This window comes from Stegostoma tigrinum, unplaced genomic scaffold (assembly GCF_030684315.1).
Source record: "Stegostoma tigrinum isolate sSteTig4 unplaced genomic scaffold, sSteTig4.hap1 scaffold_204, whole genome shotgun sequence".
Taxonomy (NCBI): domain Eukaryota; kingdom Metazoa; phylum Chordata; class Chondrichthyes; order Orectolobiformes; family Stegostomatidae; genus Stegostoma; species Stegostoma tigrinum.
In genome coordinates, this window is record NW_026728142.1 from 388,485 (window position 1) to 408,223 (window position 19,739).

At 44.5% G+C, this 19,739-nt stretch overlaps 1 protein-coding gene across 1 annotated transcript in view; it reads left to right on the plus strand.

Annotated features, from left to right (window-relative positions):
- LOC125467360 (complement C4-A-like) overlaps positions 1-19,739 on the plus strand; it is a gene marked incomplete at its 3' end in the record, with an annotated part of 173,948 nt that overhangs the window by 125,447 nt on the left and 28,762 nt on the right. The window contains exons 26-28 of the mRNA XM_059643735.1: positions 671-827; positions 3,216-3,329; positions 6,972-7,140. Of these exons, the coding sequence (XP_059499718.1) occupies positions 671-827; positions 3,216-3,329; positions 6,972-7,140 (440 nt within the window). The remainder of the gene's footprint in view (positions 1-670; positions 828-3,215; positions 3,330-6,971; positions 7,141-19,739) is intronic.

A 19,739-nucleotide genomic window follows, 5' to 3' on the forward strand; every position in this document is an offset into this window, starting at 1 on the left:
TTTCGGACAACTGTCTGTGTAGAGTTTGCATAATCTCCCTGTGTCTGCAGGAGTTTCCTCCCATGTTCTAAACATGTGCAGGTTAGGTGGATTGGCCATGTTAAATTGCATATAATATCCAAAATGTGTAAGGTAGATGGATTAGCTGTGGGAAATGTAGGGACTGGGTGGAATACTCTTTGAAGGGTCAGTGTAGACTCAAATGGCCTGCTTCCACACTGTAGAGATTCTATAATAAGATAATAGAGTGTGGGGCTGGATGAACATAACAGGCCAAGCAGCATCTTAGGAGCACAAAAGCTGACGTTTCAGGCCGAGACCCTTCATCAGAAAAATGATGAAGGGTCTAGTCCCAAAACGTCAGCTTTTGCCCTCCCAAGATGCTGCTTGGCCTGCTGTGTTCATCCAGCCCCACACTTTGTTATCTTGGATTCTCCAGCATCTGCAGTTCCCTTTTTGTCTCTGAGAGATTCTATAATGATGGTTTAGTAGAAGAAGAAGATAGGTGACAGGGGGCATCTCAAATTGAGCCAAGGAAGTTGAAGAGTTAAAACTAAATTTCTAACTTTTTTTTGGAAGATGCTGCCAAAAATGAAGTGTCAAGTTACAAATATTTCATAGTAATCTGAGTACTTCACTGTGTGCACAGAACAGATTTGTTTCCTTTCAGGTTGACTGCGTTTGTTGTAAAAATACTCTCAATGGCACGGACACAAATTGTTGTCAATGACGAATTCATCCGGGAATCTGTAGCCTACCTCATCCGTGGGCAAAAAGTATCTGGAGCATTTGAAGATCCTCATCCAGTGATAACCAGAGACTTACAGGTTCTGTCCATATTCACTGCTTCTATTTTTTTTATTATGTTAATGTTTCATTGATTGCACTCTTTTCTTTCTCCTTTTTAATATTGCCTGTACATTTGTTACCTGTTACAACCTTTGTGTCCACGCTTGTTCATTCAATGGTGTCAAGATGCCAGCAGTGTGTGCACCTTCTCCATCCTGTAATGCCGTCAGCTCACCCTAGACATAGTCCTTACTTAAAATATTCTGATCAATCAAAGTTCATTATGATGGACATTTTAGTTATCTGTCAAGAAACGAAAACTAATTCTGACTGGCATGAACTGCAGTACAATTGAATATAATCTGCGAAACGAGATTACTTAAGGGCTTGCATCCACGACAAATAATTGCTTTTCAAAGACGTTGCATACATACATTTTTCTCTCCGATCACCTTAGATTATTTTTTTGTTTATGCATGTTGTGTGGGTTTCCAGTCAGGCCCATAAACACAGGTTGATTCAGTCACTGTTATAACATGGTATTGAAGGAGAACTTGTGACCTTTAGAGTTTCATTCCAGTGTATGAAGGAGTGCATCATCAAGCCACTCCAGAGCACTACTGGTGACTATATTGTTGCAGGTTTTCAAGTGTTACCAATGGTTACATAAAATATGGCCCTTTTGTTGTTCTGCTATTCATCTTAACTGCACCTTAGCTAGTATTTAGGCTTTGGAACTATTTTAATTTTTTTGATTGACTTGTTCAAAATCATTTATGATTGTTGTCATGATATTTACAATGTTATTTTGATAGGACATATAGGATTGAATCTGTCTTACCCCATCTATTGATGGAAATAAAGTATGGGTTTATAAAACCCCTTCTGGGCAACGTAGTTGCTCAGTGGTGAGAGCTGCTCATGCACTGGGGAGCCAACTGAGATTCCAGTCTTGGTTAACTATCTGTGTGGAATTGACACGTTCTCCCCGCGTCTGCGAGGGGTTTCTGCCAGTTTCCTCCCATTGTTCAGAGATGTGCAGGTCCTTATATGTGCTTTGTGAAGCATTTGAAATGCTTCACATCCTGCCAGCATCCAGTGCCTTGGGCAAAATAACTGGAGATGAATAAAACATACTGTGCCTTTTGACACCATTTCCTGCCAGATTTTCCTCAATTCCGGTGACAACTTCCATGACCTTTTTTGATGCTATGTCTGAATTGACAGTCTAGTTCCAAATATTTGTTGTGCAATATTTCAAGGTCTCTGTTACAGCATACCCAAGAATTTACTCTTCAAAAGATACTTTCATATCATAGAATACCTACAGTGTGGAAACAGGCTCCTTTTGGCCCGACAAGTCCACAGCAATCCTCCAAAGAGCATCTTACCCTGACCCATCCCCCTAAACTTTCCTCAGTAACTCTGTATTTCCCATGACTGACACACCTAATCTACACATCCCTAAACACAATGGGCAAGTTTGGCATGGCCAATGCACTTAGCCTGCACATCTTTGGACTGTGGGAGGAAACCAGAGCACCCAGCAGGAACCCATGCAGGCATGAGCAGAATGTACAAACTCCGCACAGACAAACACCCAATGGTGGGATCGAGCCTGGGTCCCTGGCGCTGTGAGTCAGCAGTGCTAACCACTGAGCCACCGTGCTGCCCTTGGAGTTAGACAGAGCTTGCTTGTTCCTGGGTGGCCTCAAACTGCCAACCTCCACTTAGTGGCAAAAGTGCTGACCAACTGCACCCATCTTCACTGGTTTTTGCTTTGTATCATTAAATGCAATCCTTCAAACTCTATGATAAATATTTAAATTTCCATCGATATGTGAGGGTTGTTTTTAGTACGCAGTATTGGTTTATTATGTTTCATTGGTACATAATGAATATTGTATGTATGTGCAAATTGGCAAGTAGGCAATGATGCTGTCCGCAGACCTGGAGGAGAATAACACTGTCCTTCGATCGCCCACAATGCCCTCTGCAAATTCATGGAAAACAAAAATTTCTATAAAATTAATTTCTCCTCCCATCAGTCGATAGAGATTAATTCAGGATTTTGTACAGGCCAATAACCGTAAGATTACGTGAGCCTAAACAAACTACTGGCTCATATTAGTTCAATAAAGTGAAAGGGCAATAATAGGGATGGTAGGAACTGCAGACGCTGGAGAATCTGAGATAAGAAGGTGTAAAACTGGATGAACACAGCAGGCCAAGCAACATCATCCAGCTCTACACCTTGTTATCTCAGATTCTCCAGTGCCAATTTTCTGAAGAAGGTTCTCGGCCCGAAACATCAGCTTTCCTGCTCCTCTGATGCTGCTTGGCCTGCTGTGCTCATCCAGCTCTGCACCTTGGGCAATGATAGAGTATGTTTTAAGTCACTAAATATGTGGGTTTGTCTTCCTCAGGGTGGAGTTAGTGGAACCGAAAAAGATGTCTCCCTCACAGCGTTTGTGACAATAGCATTGCATCATTCCTTGGCGGCCTTTCGACAGAATAATATTGCAGAGATTTCACGAGTGGTAAGAATGTAACTTCTTTTACTCCTCTTTATCTCACTTTTTCCAACAATTGTAAAATAGATTTTAGAAATAGTTTTGAGCTGATAAAGTATGAAAGGAATACTAATTCCAAGCAGTGGTGGGAGTTGGTCAGTGAGGTGGGAGGAGTGGATAGGTGGGAGAGAAGGTGGACAGGTCATGGAGGCGGGGATGGGGGAGGAGCTAGTTTCTGGGTGGCGTCGTTGTGACACTGGAAGAGGTTCAGGATGGACATGTCATCCAGGGAGTGGGAGGGGGAGTTGAAGTGATGCAATGATTTGGATATGAAAATAGAAGGTGTGGTTAGTAAGTTTCCCAATGATTGAAGGTGTAGTAGCCAGCCAAGAAGGTCACCTCAGAATACAATAGGACATTGACAAGGGCCAATAAACTGAGGAGTGGCAGATGGAGTTTAAGTTAGATAAATGTGAGGTGCTACGTTTTGGAAAGGCAAATCAGGGCAGGATGTTTACACTTAAGGTTGTGGGGAGTGTTGCTCAATAAAGAGACGCTGGAGTGCAGTTTCGTAGTTCCATCAAAGTACAGCCACCGGGAGAAAGGATACGAAGAAAACCATTTGGTATGCTTGCCTTTATTGGTCAGTGCATCGAGTATAGGAGATGGGAGGTCATTTAGCAGCCGTATAGGACGTTGGTTAGGTAGCTTTTGGAACAGTGCAATCGATTTTGGTCTGCTTGCGAAAGGAAAGATGTTGTAAACTTGAAAGGGCTCAGAGAGATTCACAAGGATGTTGCCAGCATCGGAGGTTGGAGGTATACAGTGGGCTTGAATGGGCAGCGGCTATTTCTCAGAACTTTGGAGGTTCAGGGCTGACCGTACAGTTTATAAAATCATGAGGGATGTGGATAGAGTGAACAGCCAAGAACTTTTCCCCGGGTTGCTGGAATCCAAAGCTAGAGGGAATAGGGTAAAAATGAGAGAGGGAAGATTTAAAAGGGACCCAATTTTTTCCGTAGTGGTGCATGTATGGAATGAGCTGCCAGAGGAAGTGGTGGAGGCTTGTACCTTTAAAAGGCATCTGGATGGGTATATGAACAGGATGGGTTGAGAGGAATATGGGCCAAATGCTGGCAAATGGGACAAAATTAATTTTGGATATCTGGTCATCATAGACAAATTGGGCCAAAGGGTCTGTTTCAATACTTTACACCTCTCTGACTGTAAGTGTCTTTTTTTAACCATGTGGCACATAATTAGAAAAACTTGAATCAGGATTTGGGAATGTGACAATTCTAATTGGATCTGTTTGATTAAATTAACTCTGTGGGTAAGGGTGTTTGAATTATGATTTATCAAATTTGAGTTTATTGCAGCATCTTCTAGAATAGAGGAAATGCGTTTAATCAAAATTGAAAATCAAAACTTCATAGAATTGGAAATACATGACAAGCCATTGGAGGAGAATCATGACCATTGCATTCAATTGAGGACAAAAAATACTGGAGATCACAGTGATTCAACCGATATCCGTAGAGAGAGAGCAAAGTAACATTTCTAGGTTCGGTGACTCTTCATCTGAGCTGAAGTGTGAAGTGCTATAGTTTGGGGGAGGGGAGGGTGGGTGTAAAGTGCTGATGAAGAAAAGATGTTGATAGTTCAGATTAAGTGATAAGAATGTGAGAATGGCAGAACAATGGTGTGTGTCCTGATAGACTTGAAAGGACAGTAAATGGAATGGAGGGAGGCGAGGACATGATAACAAGCTAAAAGAAAGGGAAGAAATGTTCACAGTTTTAAAAAAAAATCACAATTTGTTCCCATTGGCTATTCCATTTACTGGATTTAGAAAACAAAACTATTATAGAGACTAGGATAACAAGGTGTCGAGCTGGATGAACACAGCAGGCCAAGCAGCATCAGAGGAGCAGGAAAGCTGATGCTTCAGGCCTAGACCCTTCTTCAGAAATAGTGGAAGGGAAGTGGGTTCTGAAATAAATAGGGAGGGAGGGGGAGGCGGAAAGAAGATGGATAAAGGAGAAGATAGGTGGAGAGGAGACAGACAGGTTAAAGAGGCAGGGGATGAAGCCAGTAAAGGTGAATATATGTGGGGAGTTAGGGAGGGGGATCAGTCAGCCCAGGGAGGAAAAACAGGTCAAGGGGGTGGGATGAGGCTGGTAGGTAGGAGATGGGGATGGGGCTTGAGGTGGGAGAGTGGTGGGTTGGGAGGAAGAACAGGTTAGGGAGGCGCCGATGAGCTGGGCTAGTTTTGGGATGTGTTAGGAGGAGGGGAAATTTTGAAGCTTATGAAGCCCACACTGACACCATTAGGCTGCAGCATTCCCAAGCAAAATAATGGTACTGTTCCCTCAACCTTTGGGTGGCATCGTTGTGGCACTGCAGGAGGCCTAGGATGGACATGTCATCTGAGGAATGGGAGAGGTAGTTGAAATACTTGGTGACTGGGAGGTGCAGTTGTTTAGTGTGAACCAAGCCTCTGCTCGGTTTCCCTGATGTCGAGGAGGCCTCCATAGATAGTGGGAACTGCAGATGCTGGGGAATCTGAGAGCTGGATGAACACAATAAGGCAAGCAGCATCACCCAGCTCTACACCTGTTATCTCAGATTCTTTAGCGCCCATTTTCTGACGAAGGGTCTAGACCAAAAACGTCAGCTTTCCTACTCCTCTGGTGCTGCTCGGCCTGCTATATTCATTCAGCTCTGCACCTTGTTATCATAGAGACTACACATGTTAGGTATCTTCTCTGCTACATCCTGTTTTCTAAGTGTCATAACCTATATGACTCTGTGTAACAGCTCTGAACTTTCACGAATGAATAACTGGCTTAACCATACAAATAATTTTAATGTGAATAAATTTACATTTGGACTCTGGTGAAATAAAAAGAAGCCTAGACTTGTTTGAAAATTAAATCGAATTAATTCAGTCATATAATTGGCATAAAAATATAAGCAATTAATCCTACTCACAATCTTGGAGATGTGTTTGTTTGGAATTAGGGTGTTGAAGGTGGAGATGTGGTCCATAAGTAGGAGCTTGACGTAGATGCCCTTGTTATCTGGACGTTCCAGAGATGTGTGTAAAGCCAAGGAGAGGGCATCTACCATGGATCTGCTGCATCAGTAGTTGAATTGCAGTGGATCAAGATAATGTGGGAGGCTGGAGTTGATGTGACCCATGACCAACCTCTCAAAGCACTTCATTGTTATAAATATGGATGTAAGAGCCACTGGGCAGGAGTCATTGAGGCTTATGAAAAAAATTGCTGACATTCAGTGCGGGGATCTTAAAGCATTTGCACAAACATCAAAAAATTGGAGAAGCCTCGAGCGTAAGAGCACAGGTAGCTGAGGGTAGGGATGGAGGGAATTAGAGAAATCAAAGAGGGCAAGACAGAGAGAAGGACAGAGTGAGCAAATGATTAGCCTGGTAGGCAGTGGAAAATGCATGATTTTACACAGAACATGCAGACATCTTTGAAAAACACGACACTGAGTTTTCAAAGTTTTGGAAATTCATGTTATAGTTGATTTAAAGTTCAGTTCGGTTATGGCTTTTGATGAATAGATGGTCCCTTTGAGATTGAAATTGGTGAAAGAGTTCAGGATTTTTTTCATGTTCTCGTCTTTCTGTTATACCCCTAGGAAAAAAGCATTGAAAGTGCCGTTAATTTTTTGCATGGTGAGCTGCTGAATATTAACCAGTCTCACACCATTGCCATCACCGCGTACGCACTTGCCCTTGTGAAGACAAATATGGATAAAGTTCTCCAAGCTGATAGAAAATTGAAAGCACTCGCATCCTATGACGATGGTAAGTTTCCTTTCTTTCAAAAAATTGCTTGCAGCTTAATGAGCATAATATAGAGCACAGTGGCTCTGGTTAACACTGCTGCCTCATGGCACCAGCAACTTGGGTTCAATTCCACCCTTTGGTGACTTTCTGTGTGGAGTTTGCACATTCTCCATGTGCCCGCATGGGTTTTCTCCGGGTGCTCCAGTTTCCTCCCACAGTCAAAAGATGTGCAAGGTCGGTGGATTGGCCATGCTAAATTTCCCAAGGTGTTCAGTGATGTGTAGGTTAGGTGAGTTATAGGTGGATGGGTCTGGGTGGGATGCTGTGAGGGGCAGTGTGGACATGTTGAGCTGACGGACCTGTTTCCAAACTGTAAGGATTCTCTGATTCATGATTCTATGATTTTACTGAGCGCAAAGGTACAATATTAACTCGTCACATTTGTCTCACCTCTTTCCACATTGACAAGAAAGCTTTAATTTCAGTTTCTATGTATTTTCAACGTGTCTGCTGTCTATAACAAGGCTGACTATATCTTCTTCTCTAATGCACATCCCCTGTCCCCTAACACTGAGAGGTGACACTTGCTTTTCATCTGGTACAATCAATAAAACAATAGCCTCCATATTACATCCAGTGGCTTCTCTTAACGCTCACACACTGTTCTGTTTTTCCCCTCCAGGTATTGACCACTCATCATTTCTTATTCCTCATCTCATCTCATCTCTCTGTCACGCACTCTCTCTCTCTCTTTATCCCTCTTCTCCCAGTTCTCCCCCATCACTTGACTCACAGGCACAAACAGATGTCCACAGTCACACTATGTTGCACATGTATATCCTATCCCTCATGCACAAACGTACCACATACACACACACACACGCACACGCACACGCACACGCACACACACACAAAAAAAATCTGAAACACAGTCTCTCAATAACACACTCTGTCACATTCTCACTCATTCATACTCCATACTGTCACACAGTCATGCATGGTCTTGCAAACATTCTGTGGCACACTTGCATGTGCTGTCACAGGCTCTTTTGCAAATGCCCATACTCTCAAATACACACAGACACACACACTCCCATAAATCTCTCCCTCACACACTTCCGCCTGCAAATTCACTTGCTCTCAAGCTCACTCACTCTCACAGACACTCTCACTCCCTCATGCATGCTGTAACACTCCCTATTGTGCTGACTCTCTTTCACACACTCTCGAGCACAGTCACTGGCACACACATTCTGCCATGCGCACGCTCACACTTTCATACACTGTCTTTGCACTCTTGAACACAATCCTATGCACACCTTTCTCTTGCACACCTCTCTTTTGCCCACAGTCAATTTGATTTGAGTCATCATTGTCACATGTGCCTAGGTACAGTGAAAAGTTTTGTTATGCATGCAGTATAGACAAATCATACCCTACAAGGTGCATTCGTGAAACGGAGCATAGTGACGTCTAGAGAGGATGCACAGAGACCGAGATCAAAATTAGATTTAAAATTTTAAGTGTTCTATTCAAATGTCTAATAACAGCATTGAAGAAGCTGTTCTTGAATCTGTTCACACATGTATACAACCTTTTTTACATCTACCCTTCAGAAAATGGTAGAATAGAGTGTAATTGGGGGTGAGCAGGGCCTTTGGTTATCTCAGTTGCTTTGCCGAGGACAAAGTTATAGCTGCCCTATTATAGAAAGGATATTCTTAAGCGAGAGCAGGTACAGAAGAAATTTACCACATCATTGCTGTGTATGGAAGGTTTCAGTGATAAAGGAAGGTTGGGTCGGCTGGAACTATTTTCACTGGAGCAAAGGGGGATGAAAGATGGCCTGATCAAGGTTTATAAATAGAACAGGGCTGGTGGGATATGGGCCAGGAAGAGGCAGTTGGGACTGGTATGTTGGACCTCAGGGTCCGTTTCCATGCTGTATGACTATGACTCTTTAAAATAGGCTGATAAGGTAAAGTAACACATACCGTTCCAAAACGAGGAAAAAAAAAGCAGAGCATCCCCTTCAAATTACATCTCACCACAGGACAAGTTAAGGCCAGGCTACTAATAGAGCAAACATCAACACTGCATCTCAAACCTCCACTGGTATTGAATAGTTTTGCATTTATCTTGATAAGTGAAACCACATTCTGTTCTCCAACCCTCTGGTACTTACCTTGTGAGAGGAATTGAAAAACTGGTCAGGGACGCTGAGATTTTATTGCTGAGATAACAAGGTGCAGAGCTGGATGAAATCAGCAGGCGAAGCAGCATCAGAGGAACAGGAAGGCTGACGTTTCGAATCTCGACCCTTCTTCAGAAATGAGTGAGGGGAAGGGGATTCTGAAATAAATAGGGAGGGGGGGGATGCGGATGGTAGATGGGTAGAGGAGAAGATAGGTGGAGAGGAGATAGACGGTTCAACAAAGCGGGGATGGAACCAGTAAAGATGAGTGCAGGTGGGGAGTTAGAACATAGAACAGTACAGCGCAGAACAGGCCCTTCGGCCCTTGATGTTGTGCTGACTTGTGAACTAATCTAAGCCCATCCCCCTACACTATCCCATCATCATCCATATACTTATCCAAGGACTGTTTAAATGCCTCTAAGGTGGCTGATTTAACTATATTGGCAGGCAGGGCGTTCCACACCCTTACCTCTCTCTGCGTAAAGAACCTGCCTCTGACATCTATCTCAAATCTATTACCCCTCAATTTGAAGCTATGTTCTCTCATACAAGCTGACGTCATCATCCTCAGAAAAAGACTCTCACTTTCCACTCTATCTAATCCTCTAATCATCTTTTATGTCTCTATTAAATCCCCTCTTCGCCTTCTTCTCTCCCGTGAGGACAGACCCAAGTCCCTCAGCCTTTCCTCATAAGACCTTCACTCCAGACCAGGCAACATCCTGGTAAATCTCCTCTGCACCTTTTCCAATGCTTCCACATCCTTCCTGTTATGGGGCAACCAGAAGTGCACGCAATATTCCAAATGAGGCCGCACCAGCGTTTTGTACAGTTGCAACATGACATCACGGCTCCAGAACTCAATCCCTCCACCAATAAAACCGAACACACCATCAGCCTTCTGAACAGCACTATCAACCTGGGTGGCAACTTTCAGGGATCGATGTACATGGACACCAAGATCCCTCTGCACATCCACACTACCAAGAGTCTTTCCATTGACCCAGTATTCTGCCTTCCCAGTGAATCACCTCACATTTACCTGCATTGAACTCCATTTGCCACCTTTCAGCCCAATTCTGCAGTTTATCCAAGTCTCCCTGCAACCTGCAACATTTTTCCACACTACCCACCACTCCGCCGACTTTAGTGTCATCTGCAAACGTACTAGCCTATCCACCTATGCCTGTGTCCAAGTCATTTATAAAAATGACAAACAGCAGTCATCCCAAAACAGATCCTTGAGGCACACCACTCGTAACCGGACTCCAAGCTGAATATTTTCCATCAACCACCACTGGTTGCCTTCTCACCGAAAGCCAGCTTCTAATCCAAACTGCTAAATCTCCCTCAATCCCATGCCTCCATATTTTCTCCAATAGCCTACCATGTGGAACCTTACCAAAAGCTTTACTGAAGTCCATGTACACCATGTCAACTGCCCGACACTTATCCACATGCTTGGTCACCTTCTCAAAAAACTCAATGAGTTTTGTGAGACACGACCTGCCCTTGACGAATCCATGTTGACTATTTCCAATCAACTTGTTCTTGCTAGATGATTATAAATCCTATCTCTTATAATCCTTTCCAAAACTTTTCCTACAACAGCTGTAAGGCTCACTGGTCTACAATTACCTAGGTCATCTCTACTGCCCCTCTTGAACAAGGGCACAACATTTGCAATCCTCCAGTCCTCTGGTACTAAACCTGTAGACAATGAGGACTCAAACATCAAGGCCAAAGGCTCCGTCACCTCCTCCCTAGCTTCCCAGAGAATCCTCAGAAAAATCCCATCCAGCCCAGGGGATTTATCTACCTTAACACACGTTCCAGAATTGATGACACCTCCTCCTTACTCACCTCAATCCTTTCAATTCTAGTAGCCCATAACTCAGTCTTCTCCGCTACAATATTCTCCAGTTCCTGAGTGAAAACAGATGAGAAATATTCGTTTAGCACCTCTCCGATCTCCACAGGGTCCACACATAACTTCCGACTTCTGTCTTTGACTGACCCTATTCCTACCCTAGTCATCCTCTTATTCCTCAGATTCCTATAGAAAGCTTTAGTGTTCTCCTTTATTCTCCCTGCTCCTTAGGGAGGAGATTGATCTGTCCAGGGAGGACAAACAGGTCAAGGGTGCAGGAAGAGGTGAGGAGGTAGGAGATGGAGGTGGGGCTGGATGTGGGAGAAGGGGATAGGAGGGAGAAAAGACAGGGTAGGGAGGCGGGGACAAGCTGGGTTGGTTATGGGATGCGGCTGGGGGAGGGGCGATTTTGAAGCTTGTGAAGTCCACATTGATACCATTGGGCTGCAGGGTTCCCAAGAGGAATATGAGGTGCTGATCCTGCAACCTTCAGGCGGCATCGTTGTGGCACTGCAGGAGGCCCAGGATAGCCATATCATCTGAAGAGTGGGAGGAGGAGTTGTTTAGTGCAAAGCAAGCGTAGGTGATCCGCAAAGCTGTTCCCAAGCCTCCGCTTGGTTTCCCCGATGTAGAGGAGGCCTCAATGGGAACAGTGGATGCAGTATACCACATTAGCAGATGTGCAGGTGAACCTCTGCTTGATGTGGAAATTCTTCTTTGTGCCTGGGATGGGGGTGAGTGGGGAGGTGTAGGGGCAGGTGAAGCACTTCCTGCGGTCGCAGGGAAAAGTGCTGGGTGTGGTGGGGCTGGAGGGGAGTGTGGAGCGGACAAGGGAGTCCCAGAGAGAGTGGTCCCTCCGAAAAGCAGATAAGGGTGGGGAAGGTAAAATATCTTTGGTAGTGGGGTCGGATTGCAGATGGCAGAAGTGTCGGAGGATGATACGTTGGATCGGGGGGTTGGTGGGGTGGTATGTGAGGATGAGGGGGACTTTGTTTTGGTTGTTATTGTGGGGAGCGGGTGAGAGGGATTTGTTGCAGGAAATGCTGGAGACACGGTCGAGGGTGTTCTCAACCACTGAGCAGGGGAAGTTGCGGTCCTTGAAAGACGAGGACATCTGAGATGATCGGGAGTAGAAAGCCTCATCCTGGGAACAGATGCAGAGGCAAAGGAATGGGGAATAGGGGATGGAATTTTGCAGGAATGTGGGTGGTAGGAGGTGTATTCTAGGTAGCTGTGAGAGACGATGGGCTTGAGATGGATATTGGCTTGTCGCTGATTGCCAGATGGAAACAGAGAGGTCCAGGAAGGAGAGAGAGGCATCAGAGATGGTCCAGGTGAAATTCAGGTTCGGGTGAAAAGTGTTGGTCAAGTGGATGAACTGTTCAAATTCCTTGTAGCAGCACGAGGCAGCGCCGATACAGTCATCAATGCAACAGAGGAAGCGGTGGGGTTTAGGGCCAGTATAGGCACAGAAGAGGGATCGTTCCACGCAACCTACAAAGAGGCAGGCATAGCTTGGGCCCATGCAGGTACCCTGGCCACTGCCTTTGTCTGTAGGAAGTGGGAGGAATTGAAAGAGAACTTGTTGAGGGTTGTTCAAGGACCGCAACATCCCCCTCCTCAGTGGTCGAAAACGCCCTCGACCGTGTCACCCGCATTTCCCACAACTCATCCCTCACACCCGCTCCATGTAATAACAAGCAAAACAGAGTCCTCCTCATCCACACGTACCATCCCGCCAACTTCCGCATTCAATGCATCATCCTCCGACACTTCTGCCATCTGCAATCCGACCCCACCAACAAAGACATTTTTCCCTCCACCCTTAGGTGACTCCCTTATCCGCTCCACACTACCCTCCAGCACCCCCTACACCCAGCACTCTTCCCTGCAACTGCAGGAAGTGCTTCACCTGTCCCTATGCCTCCCCCGTCACCCCCATCCCAGGCCCCAAGAAGAATTTCCACATCAAGCAGATGTTCACCTGTACATCTGCTAATGTGGTCGACTGTGTCCACTGTTCCCAACGTGGCCTCCTCTAAATCGGGGAAATTAAGCGGAGGCCTGGGGACAGCTTTGCAAATCACCTATGCTCAGTTTGTGCTAAAGAACTGCACCTCCCAGTCGCAAACCATTTCAGCTCTCCCTCCCAATCCTCAGATGACATGTCCATCTTGGGCCTCCTGCAGTGCCACAAAGATGCCACCTGAAGTTTCCAGGAGCAGCACCTCATATTCTGCTTGGGAACCCTGCACTCCGTGGTATCAATGTGGACTTCACAAGCTTCAAAATCTCCCCTCCCCCTCCCGCATCCGAAAACCAGCCCACCTATCCCATCTTCCCACCTCAAGCCCCACCCCCATCTCCTACCTACTAACCTCTTCCCACCCCCTTGACCTGTTCATCCTACCTGGACTGACCTATCTCCTCTGTCTGTCTCCTCTCCACCTATCTTCACCTTTATCCATCTTCTATCCGCCTCCCCCTCCCTATTTATTTCAGAACCCCCTTTCCCTCCCCCATTTCTGAAGAAGGGTCTTGGCCTGAAACATCAGCCTTCCTGTTCCTCTGATGTGCCTGGTGAGCTGTTTTCATCCAGCTCTACACCTTGTTATCTCAGAAAGAAAATCTCAGTGGCCCTGACCAGTTTTTCAATTCCTCTCGCAAGGGAAGTACCAAAGGGTTGGAGAACAGAATGTGGTTTCACTTACAAAATAAATGCAAAACTAGTCAATTCCATTGGAGGTTTGAGATGCAGTGTTGATGTTTGTTCTATGTAGTAGCCTGGCCTTGTCCTGTGGTGAGATGTAATTTAAAGGGGATGCTCCGCTTTTTTTGGAACGGTATTGTAACTTTACCTTGTCAGTCTATCTTATAGAGCCATCGTCATACAGCATGGAAACGGACCCTAAGGTCCAACATATAATCCCAACTAAACTAGTCCCAACTGCCTCTTCCTGGCCCATATCCCTCCAGCCCTGTCCTATTTATAAACCTCAATCAGGTCACCTTTCATCCCCCTTTGCTCCAGTGAAAAAAAATTCCAGCCTACCCAACCTTCCTTTATCACTGAAACCTTCCATACACAGTAACGATCTGGTAAATTTCTTCTGTACCCGCTCTTGCTTAATAATATCCCTCCTATTATAGGGCAACTACAACTTTGTACTGTAGAAATCTTCAAGACTAGAAAAACATAAAAGCATACAAACAAGGAAATAAAGGGATCAAATTGTAGTTCAGGATATGGATACATAGAAGTAGCTTGAGTGCAGCATGTTCTGGACTATGTGCACTGTAGTTCTAAAATGGCATTGCACTGATGTGGTTGGAAAGTTGCAGATGAAATAGTGACTTGAATCTTCATATACTCTCTCTCTTCAATTGATGTTGGAAACACTTTCATATTTCTCATGAAGAATCCCAGAATTAGCTGCAGTTGTCCAGCTGATAGCCAGCCTTCAAACTGTTTCAAAGAGCCAAAGAACAAAGAAAATTACAGCACAGGAACAGGCTCTTTGGCCCTCCAAGCTTGCGCCATTTCAGATCCTTTATCTAAATCTGTTGCCTATTTTCCAAGGATCTGTATCCCTTTGCTCCCTGCCCATTCATGTTTCTGTTGAGATACATCTTAAATGACACTGTCATGCCCGCCTCTACCACCTGTGTTGGCAATGTGTTTCAGGCACCCACGACCCTCTGCATAAAGAGCTTTCCATGCATGTGCCTTCAACATTTCCCCTCTCGCCTTGAAATTGTGACATCTAGTAATTGAGGCGCCCACTGAGGGGTAGAAAGATTCTTGCTATCCACCCTGTCTATACCTCTCATGATTTTGTAGACCTCAATCAGGTCCCCCCGACCCCCAACCTCTGTCTTTCTAATGTAAATAATCCTAATCTACTCAACCTCTTTTCATAGCTAGGACCCTCCATACCAGGTAACATCCTGGTGAACCTCCTCTGCATCATCTCCAAAGCATCCACATCCTATTGGTAATGTGGTGACCAGAACTGTACGCAGTATTCCAAATGTGAACCAAAGTCCTCTAAAACTGTAACATGTCCTGCCAACTCTTGTACTCAATACCCTGTCCAATGAATGAAAGCATGCTGCATGCTTTCTTGACCACTCTATCCACCTGCGTTGCCACCTTCAGAGTGCAGTGGACCTGAACACCCAGATTTCTCTGTGCATCAGTTTTTCTCAGGGCTTTGCCATTTACTGTATAGTTCGCTCTTGAATTGGATCTTCCAAAATGCAACACCTTGCATTTTCCCGGATTGAACTTCATCTGCCATTTCTTCACCGAACTCTCCAATCTATCTATATTCTACATTCTCTAACAGTTCCCTTTGCGATCTGCTACTATCTGTTTCACATCGGTTTTGCACAAAACTAGATTTCTGTTCTATTTTTGCAAGTTAATTGTTTCAAATTAGTTGCTGTTCTTTGTAAATCACAATCATGAGTGCACATCAAAGCAGTGGGGAGAGGGGGAGAATGGATTTGAGACATCATGAAGTCATGAATACATTAATTGAACGACTGAGGACAGGAGATTAATTGCTTTTACTCAGTGGAAATGAACTAACAGTCATACAGTTCCACATCAGGATTCTGCTCATTTTGACAGGGAACATGCAGATTCTGGAGCTGCTCTTTATTTATTTCTGGGTGGTCGGGATCACACAATTATCAGAAACTGTGGAAGGAGTTTGATGAATTGGTGCACTGTCTCATTGTAACTCCCCATCTCAAACAGCAGTTGATTCTAGATCCATTGTTAATTGTAAATTTTCAGTTCAACCAAAAGTAAAAACTACCTAAGTATTGAGGGATCTGGGCCAAAGGCAATATAGAGGTAGGCCACAGTTAAGTTATGATCTCATTGGATGGTAGAAAGTGTTTGAAGGGTTGAATGGCCTACTTGTTTTCCTATATCCTTATGTAAGAAGGGGGACCAGTCAATGGGATGTTTTGTCTGCATTGCTGTCATTTATCGATAGTGTTGTAGGAATCGCATTCATTCAGCTGGGTATTTCATTGACACCCGGATTTGTAGTTTATAAGGTAGTGGACGGATTTTGAGAAGTCCAAAGTGAGTTACTTGCTACAGAATCTATTGTCTCTGAGCTATGGCTCCAGTCACATTGAGTAACTTAGATCCTAGAACAGTTCAGCCGAAGAACAGGCCCTTTAGCATGCAATGTTGTGCCAAACATGATGCCAAATTTAGCTAATCCCTTCTGAATGTCCTTGATCCATATCCCTACATTCTTTGTATATTCATGTACTTGTATAAAAGTGTCTCAAAATGATCCTATTGTATCTGCTTCCACAGCCACCCCGGCAGTGCTTTTCAGACTCCTACCACTCTCTGTGTATAAGAATTGTCTCTGACATCTCCTTTGAACTTTCCCCCTCTCACCTTAAATACATGCCCCTAGTTTTAGACATTTCAAATCTGGGAAAAGGGTTCCAGTCAGAATCTGTCGATGCATGTCGTAAATTTGTAAACCTCTATCAAGTCTCCCCTCAACCTCTGCCACTGCAGAGAAAACAGCCTGAGTCTTTCCAGCCTCTCCTTTATAGCTCAAGCCCTTAAATCCAGGCAACCTCTTTTGCACCCTATTCAAAACCTCCATGTCCTTCCTGTAACATGACGACAAGAATTGGATATAATTCTTAAGAATACACTACTTAAGGCCTAACCAAAGTCTTCCAAAGTTGGAACATGACATCCTGATTCTTATACTCGATTCCCCAGCTAATATGCCATGCCATGCATCTTCTTTACCACCCTATCAACTCATGTGGCCACTTTCAGGGAGCTGTGAACTTAACCCCAAGATCACTCTGTACACGAATACTGTTCAGGGTCCTGCCATTAACTGTATATTTTTTCTTATCACTTGATTTCCCAAAGTGGAGCACTTCACACTTAATGGATTAAAATTCACTTGCCATTTCTGCAACGGATCTGTATCCTTCTGTATTCTTTTATGACCTTCTACACTAACCACCACTCTACCAATCAATCTATTGTCTGCAAACTGACTAACCCATCCATCTGTTTTCATCTCAGTCATTTTATAATTACCACAAACAGCAGAGGTCCCAGTACAGGTCCCTGTGGAACACCAATAGTCCTGGATCTACAGCCTGAAAAGGATCTTTCCACCACTACCCTCTGTCTTCTCTGAGCAAGCCAGTTGTGAATCCAAGCAGCCAAGTTACCATGGACCCCATGCATCTTAATCTTCTGGATGATCCGACCGTGAGCCACCTTGTTGAAAGCCTTGCTAAAATCCATGTAAACAATATCCACTGCTCTACCTTCATTGATCGCTTTAGCCACCTCCTCAAAAAATTCAATCAAGTTAGTAAGACATGACCTGCTCTGCACAAAGCCATGCTGACTGTCCCTAATTGGGCCATGCTGTTCCAAATACAGATAAATACAACCCCTGACAATTCTCTCCAATAGCTTCCCAATGAACGATGAGAAACTCGCCAGTCTATAGTTTCCTGGATTGACCCTATTTCCCTTCTTGAACAGAACAAGAACATTTAGCTACTTGCTAATCATCCAGTACCTCTCCAGTGGCTACCAAGGATACAAAGATATTGCTGAATGGCCTGACAATCTCCTCTCTCACCTCGCTCAAAAACCTTGAGTAGATACCATTGGGTCCTGAGGACTTATCCACTTTAATGCTCTTTCTTGATCTCAAAATGCTGTTAACATATTAGAATGCTCCACACAAATCCCACTATCCTCCATACCCTTCGCCTGAGTGAATGCTGATGCACAGTACTCATTTAGGATCTTGCCCACATCCTCTGCTTCCAAACACAAGTTCCCTCCCTTCTCCTTAATGGTCCTACCTTCTCCCTATTTATCCTCTTGTTTTTGATATCTGTACGGAATGCCTTGGGATTTCCTTAACCCTCCTTGCCAAGGTCATTTCATCGCCCTTTCTTTTTCTGCTTTCTTTATGTCGGCCCTGTTCAATTTTAGTTTCCTAAACCTGACATATTTTTGTTTTTACCTTTTGACTAAATTCACAACCTCCCCAATTATCCAAGGGTCTTTTACCTTTGCCATCCTTGTCCTTCCTCCTTCCTGATCCTAAACTCATAAGCAGGCCTTTAAACAATTCCCACATGGCAAATGTGGACTTGCCCTGTGACAGCTCCTCCCAATTAACACTCCCCAGCTCCTACCAAAAATTGATGTAATTTACTCTCCCCCAAGGTCCTGACTTATCCTTCTTCATAGCAATCTTAAAATTTAAGGAGCTGTGATCTCTATTTCCAAAATGCTTTCCCACCCTTCTCACCAGTTACCTGACCAGGACAAAGTCCAGTATGGCCCATCTTCTATCCATATACTGTGTCAAGAAACTCTCTTGGATAGACTCAACAAATTCAGCCTCATTTAAGACTCTTGCTGTCAGGGAGTCCCAGTCACTAACGGGGAGGTTAAATTCACTGACTATGACAAACCTGATTTCTTGCATCGTTTCACAAACTGCCTACATAATTCTTCCTCAGTGTGTCAGTGGCAACAGGGGAGCAGGCTATTTAGTATAATCTGATCAGAGTGATTGTGTCTATCTTATTTTTGAACGCTACCTATATTGCCTCAGAGGGCAAGCCCTCCAGAATGTCCTTTCTAGGTGCAGATGTAACATTTCCCACAGGTTAGTAATGCAACTCCTTCTTTGACCTTCCCCTCTATCATGTCTAAAACATTTAAACCCTGGAACAATGAGCAGCCAATCCTGTCTCTGTCTCAACCAAGCCTCTGTAATGGCCACAACATCATAGTCCCATGTACTGATCCAGGCTCTAAGTTCATCTGCCTTACCTATAATACTCCTTGCAGTGAAATAAACATACTTCAGCTTGTTTGTACCATCATGTTCATGTACCTGTCTCTGACTGCCATTCTTTTCTGATTTATTGGTTCTAACATGTACCTACCATCAATTCATCTACTTGCTGACCTGCTGCTCTGGTTCCCAGCTGCCTGCCACTCTTTAAATCCCTCCAAGTAGCACTAGCAAACCTCCCTGTGTGGGTATTTGTTCCAGTTCAGTTTAGGTGCAACCCATCCCTCTTACACAGGTCACCCCTTGCCCAAGAAGTAGTCCCAATTATCCATGAACCCGAAACCCTGCCCCCTCTACCGGCTCCTTAACCATGCATTCATCTCACCTATCTTTCTATGACTTACCTCACGAACATGTGGCACTTGTGGTAACCCAGAAATTATTACCCTCTCAGTCCTGCCTTTCAGCCTCTTTGCTAACTCCTTGTACACAGTCCACAGGATCTCATCCCTCTTTCTACCTATGTCATTAGTACCAATGTGCACAATGGCCTCTGGGGGCTCACCCCCCACCCCCCCCCCCCGCTTCAGAATTTCTTGCAACCACTCAAAGATGTCCTTGACCTTGGCACCAGGGAAGCAACACACAGCCCTGGTGTCTCAAATGTGGCTGCAGAAACTATGCCCCTAACTAATGAGTCTCCAACCAT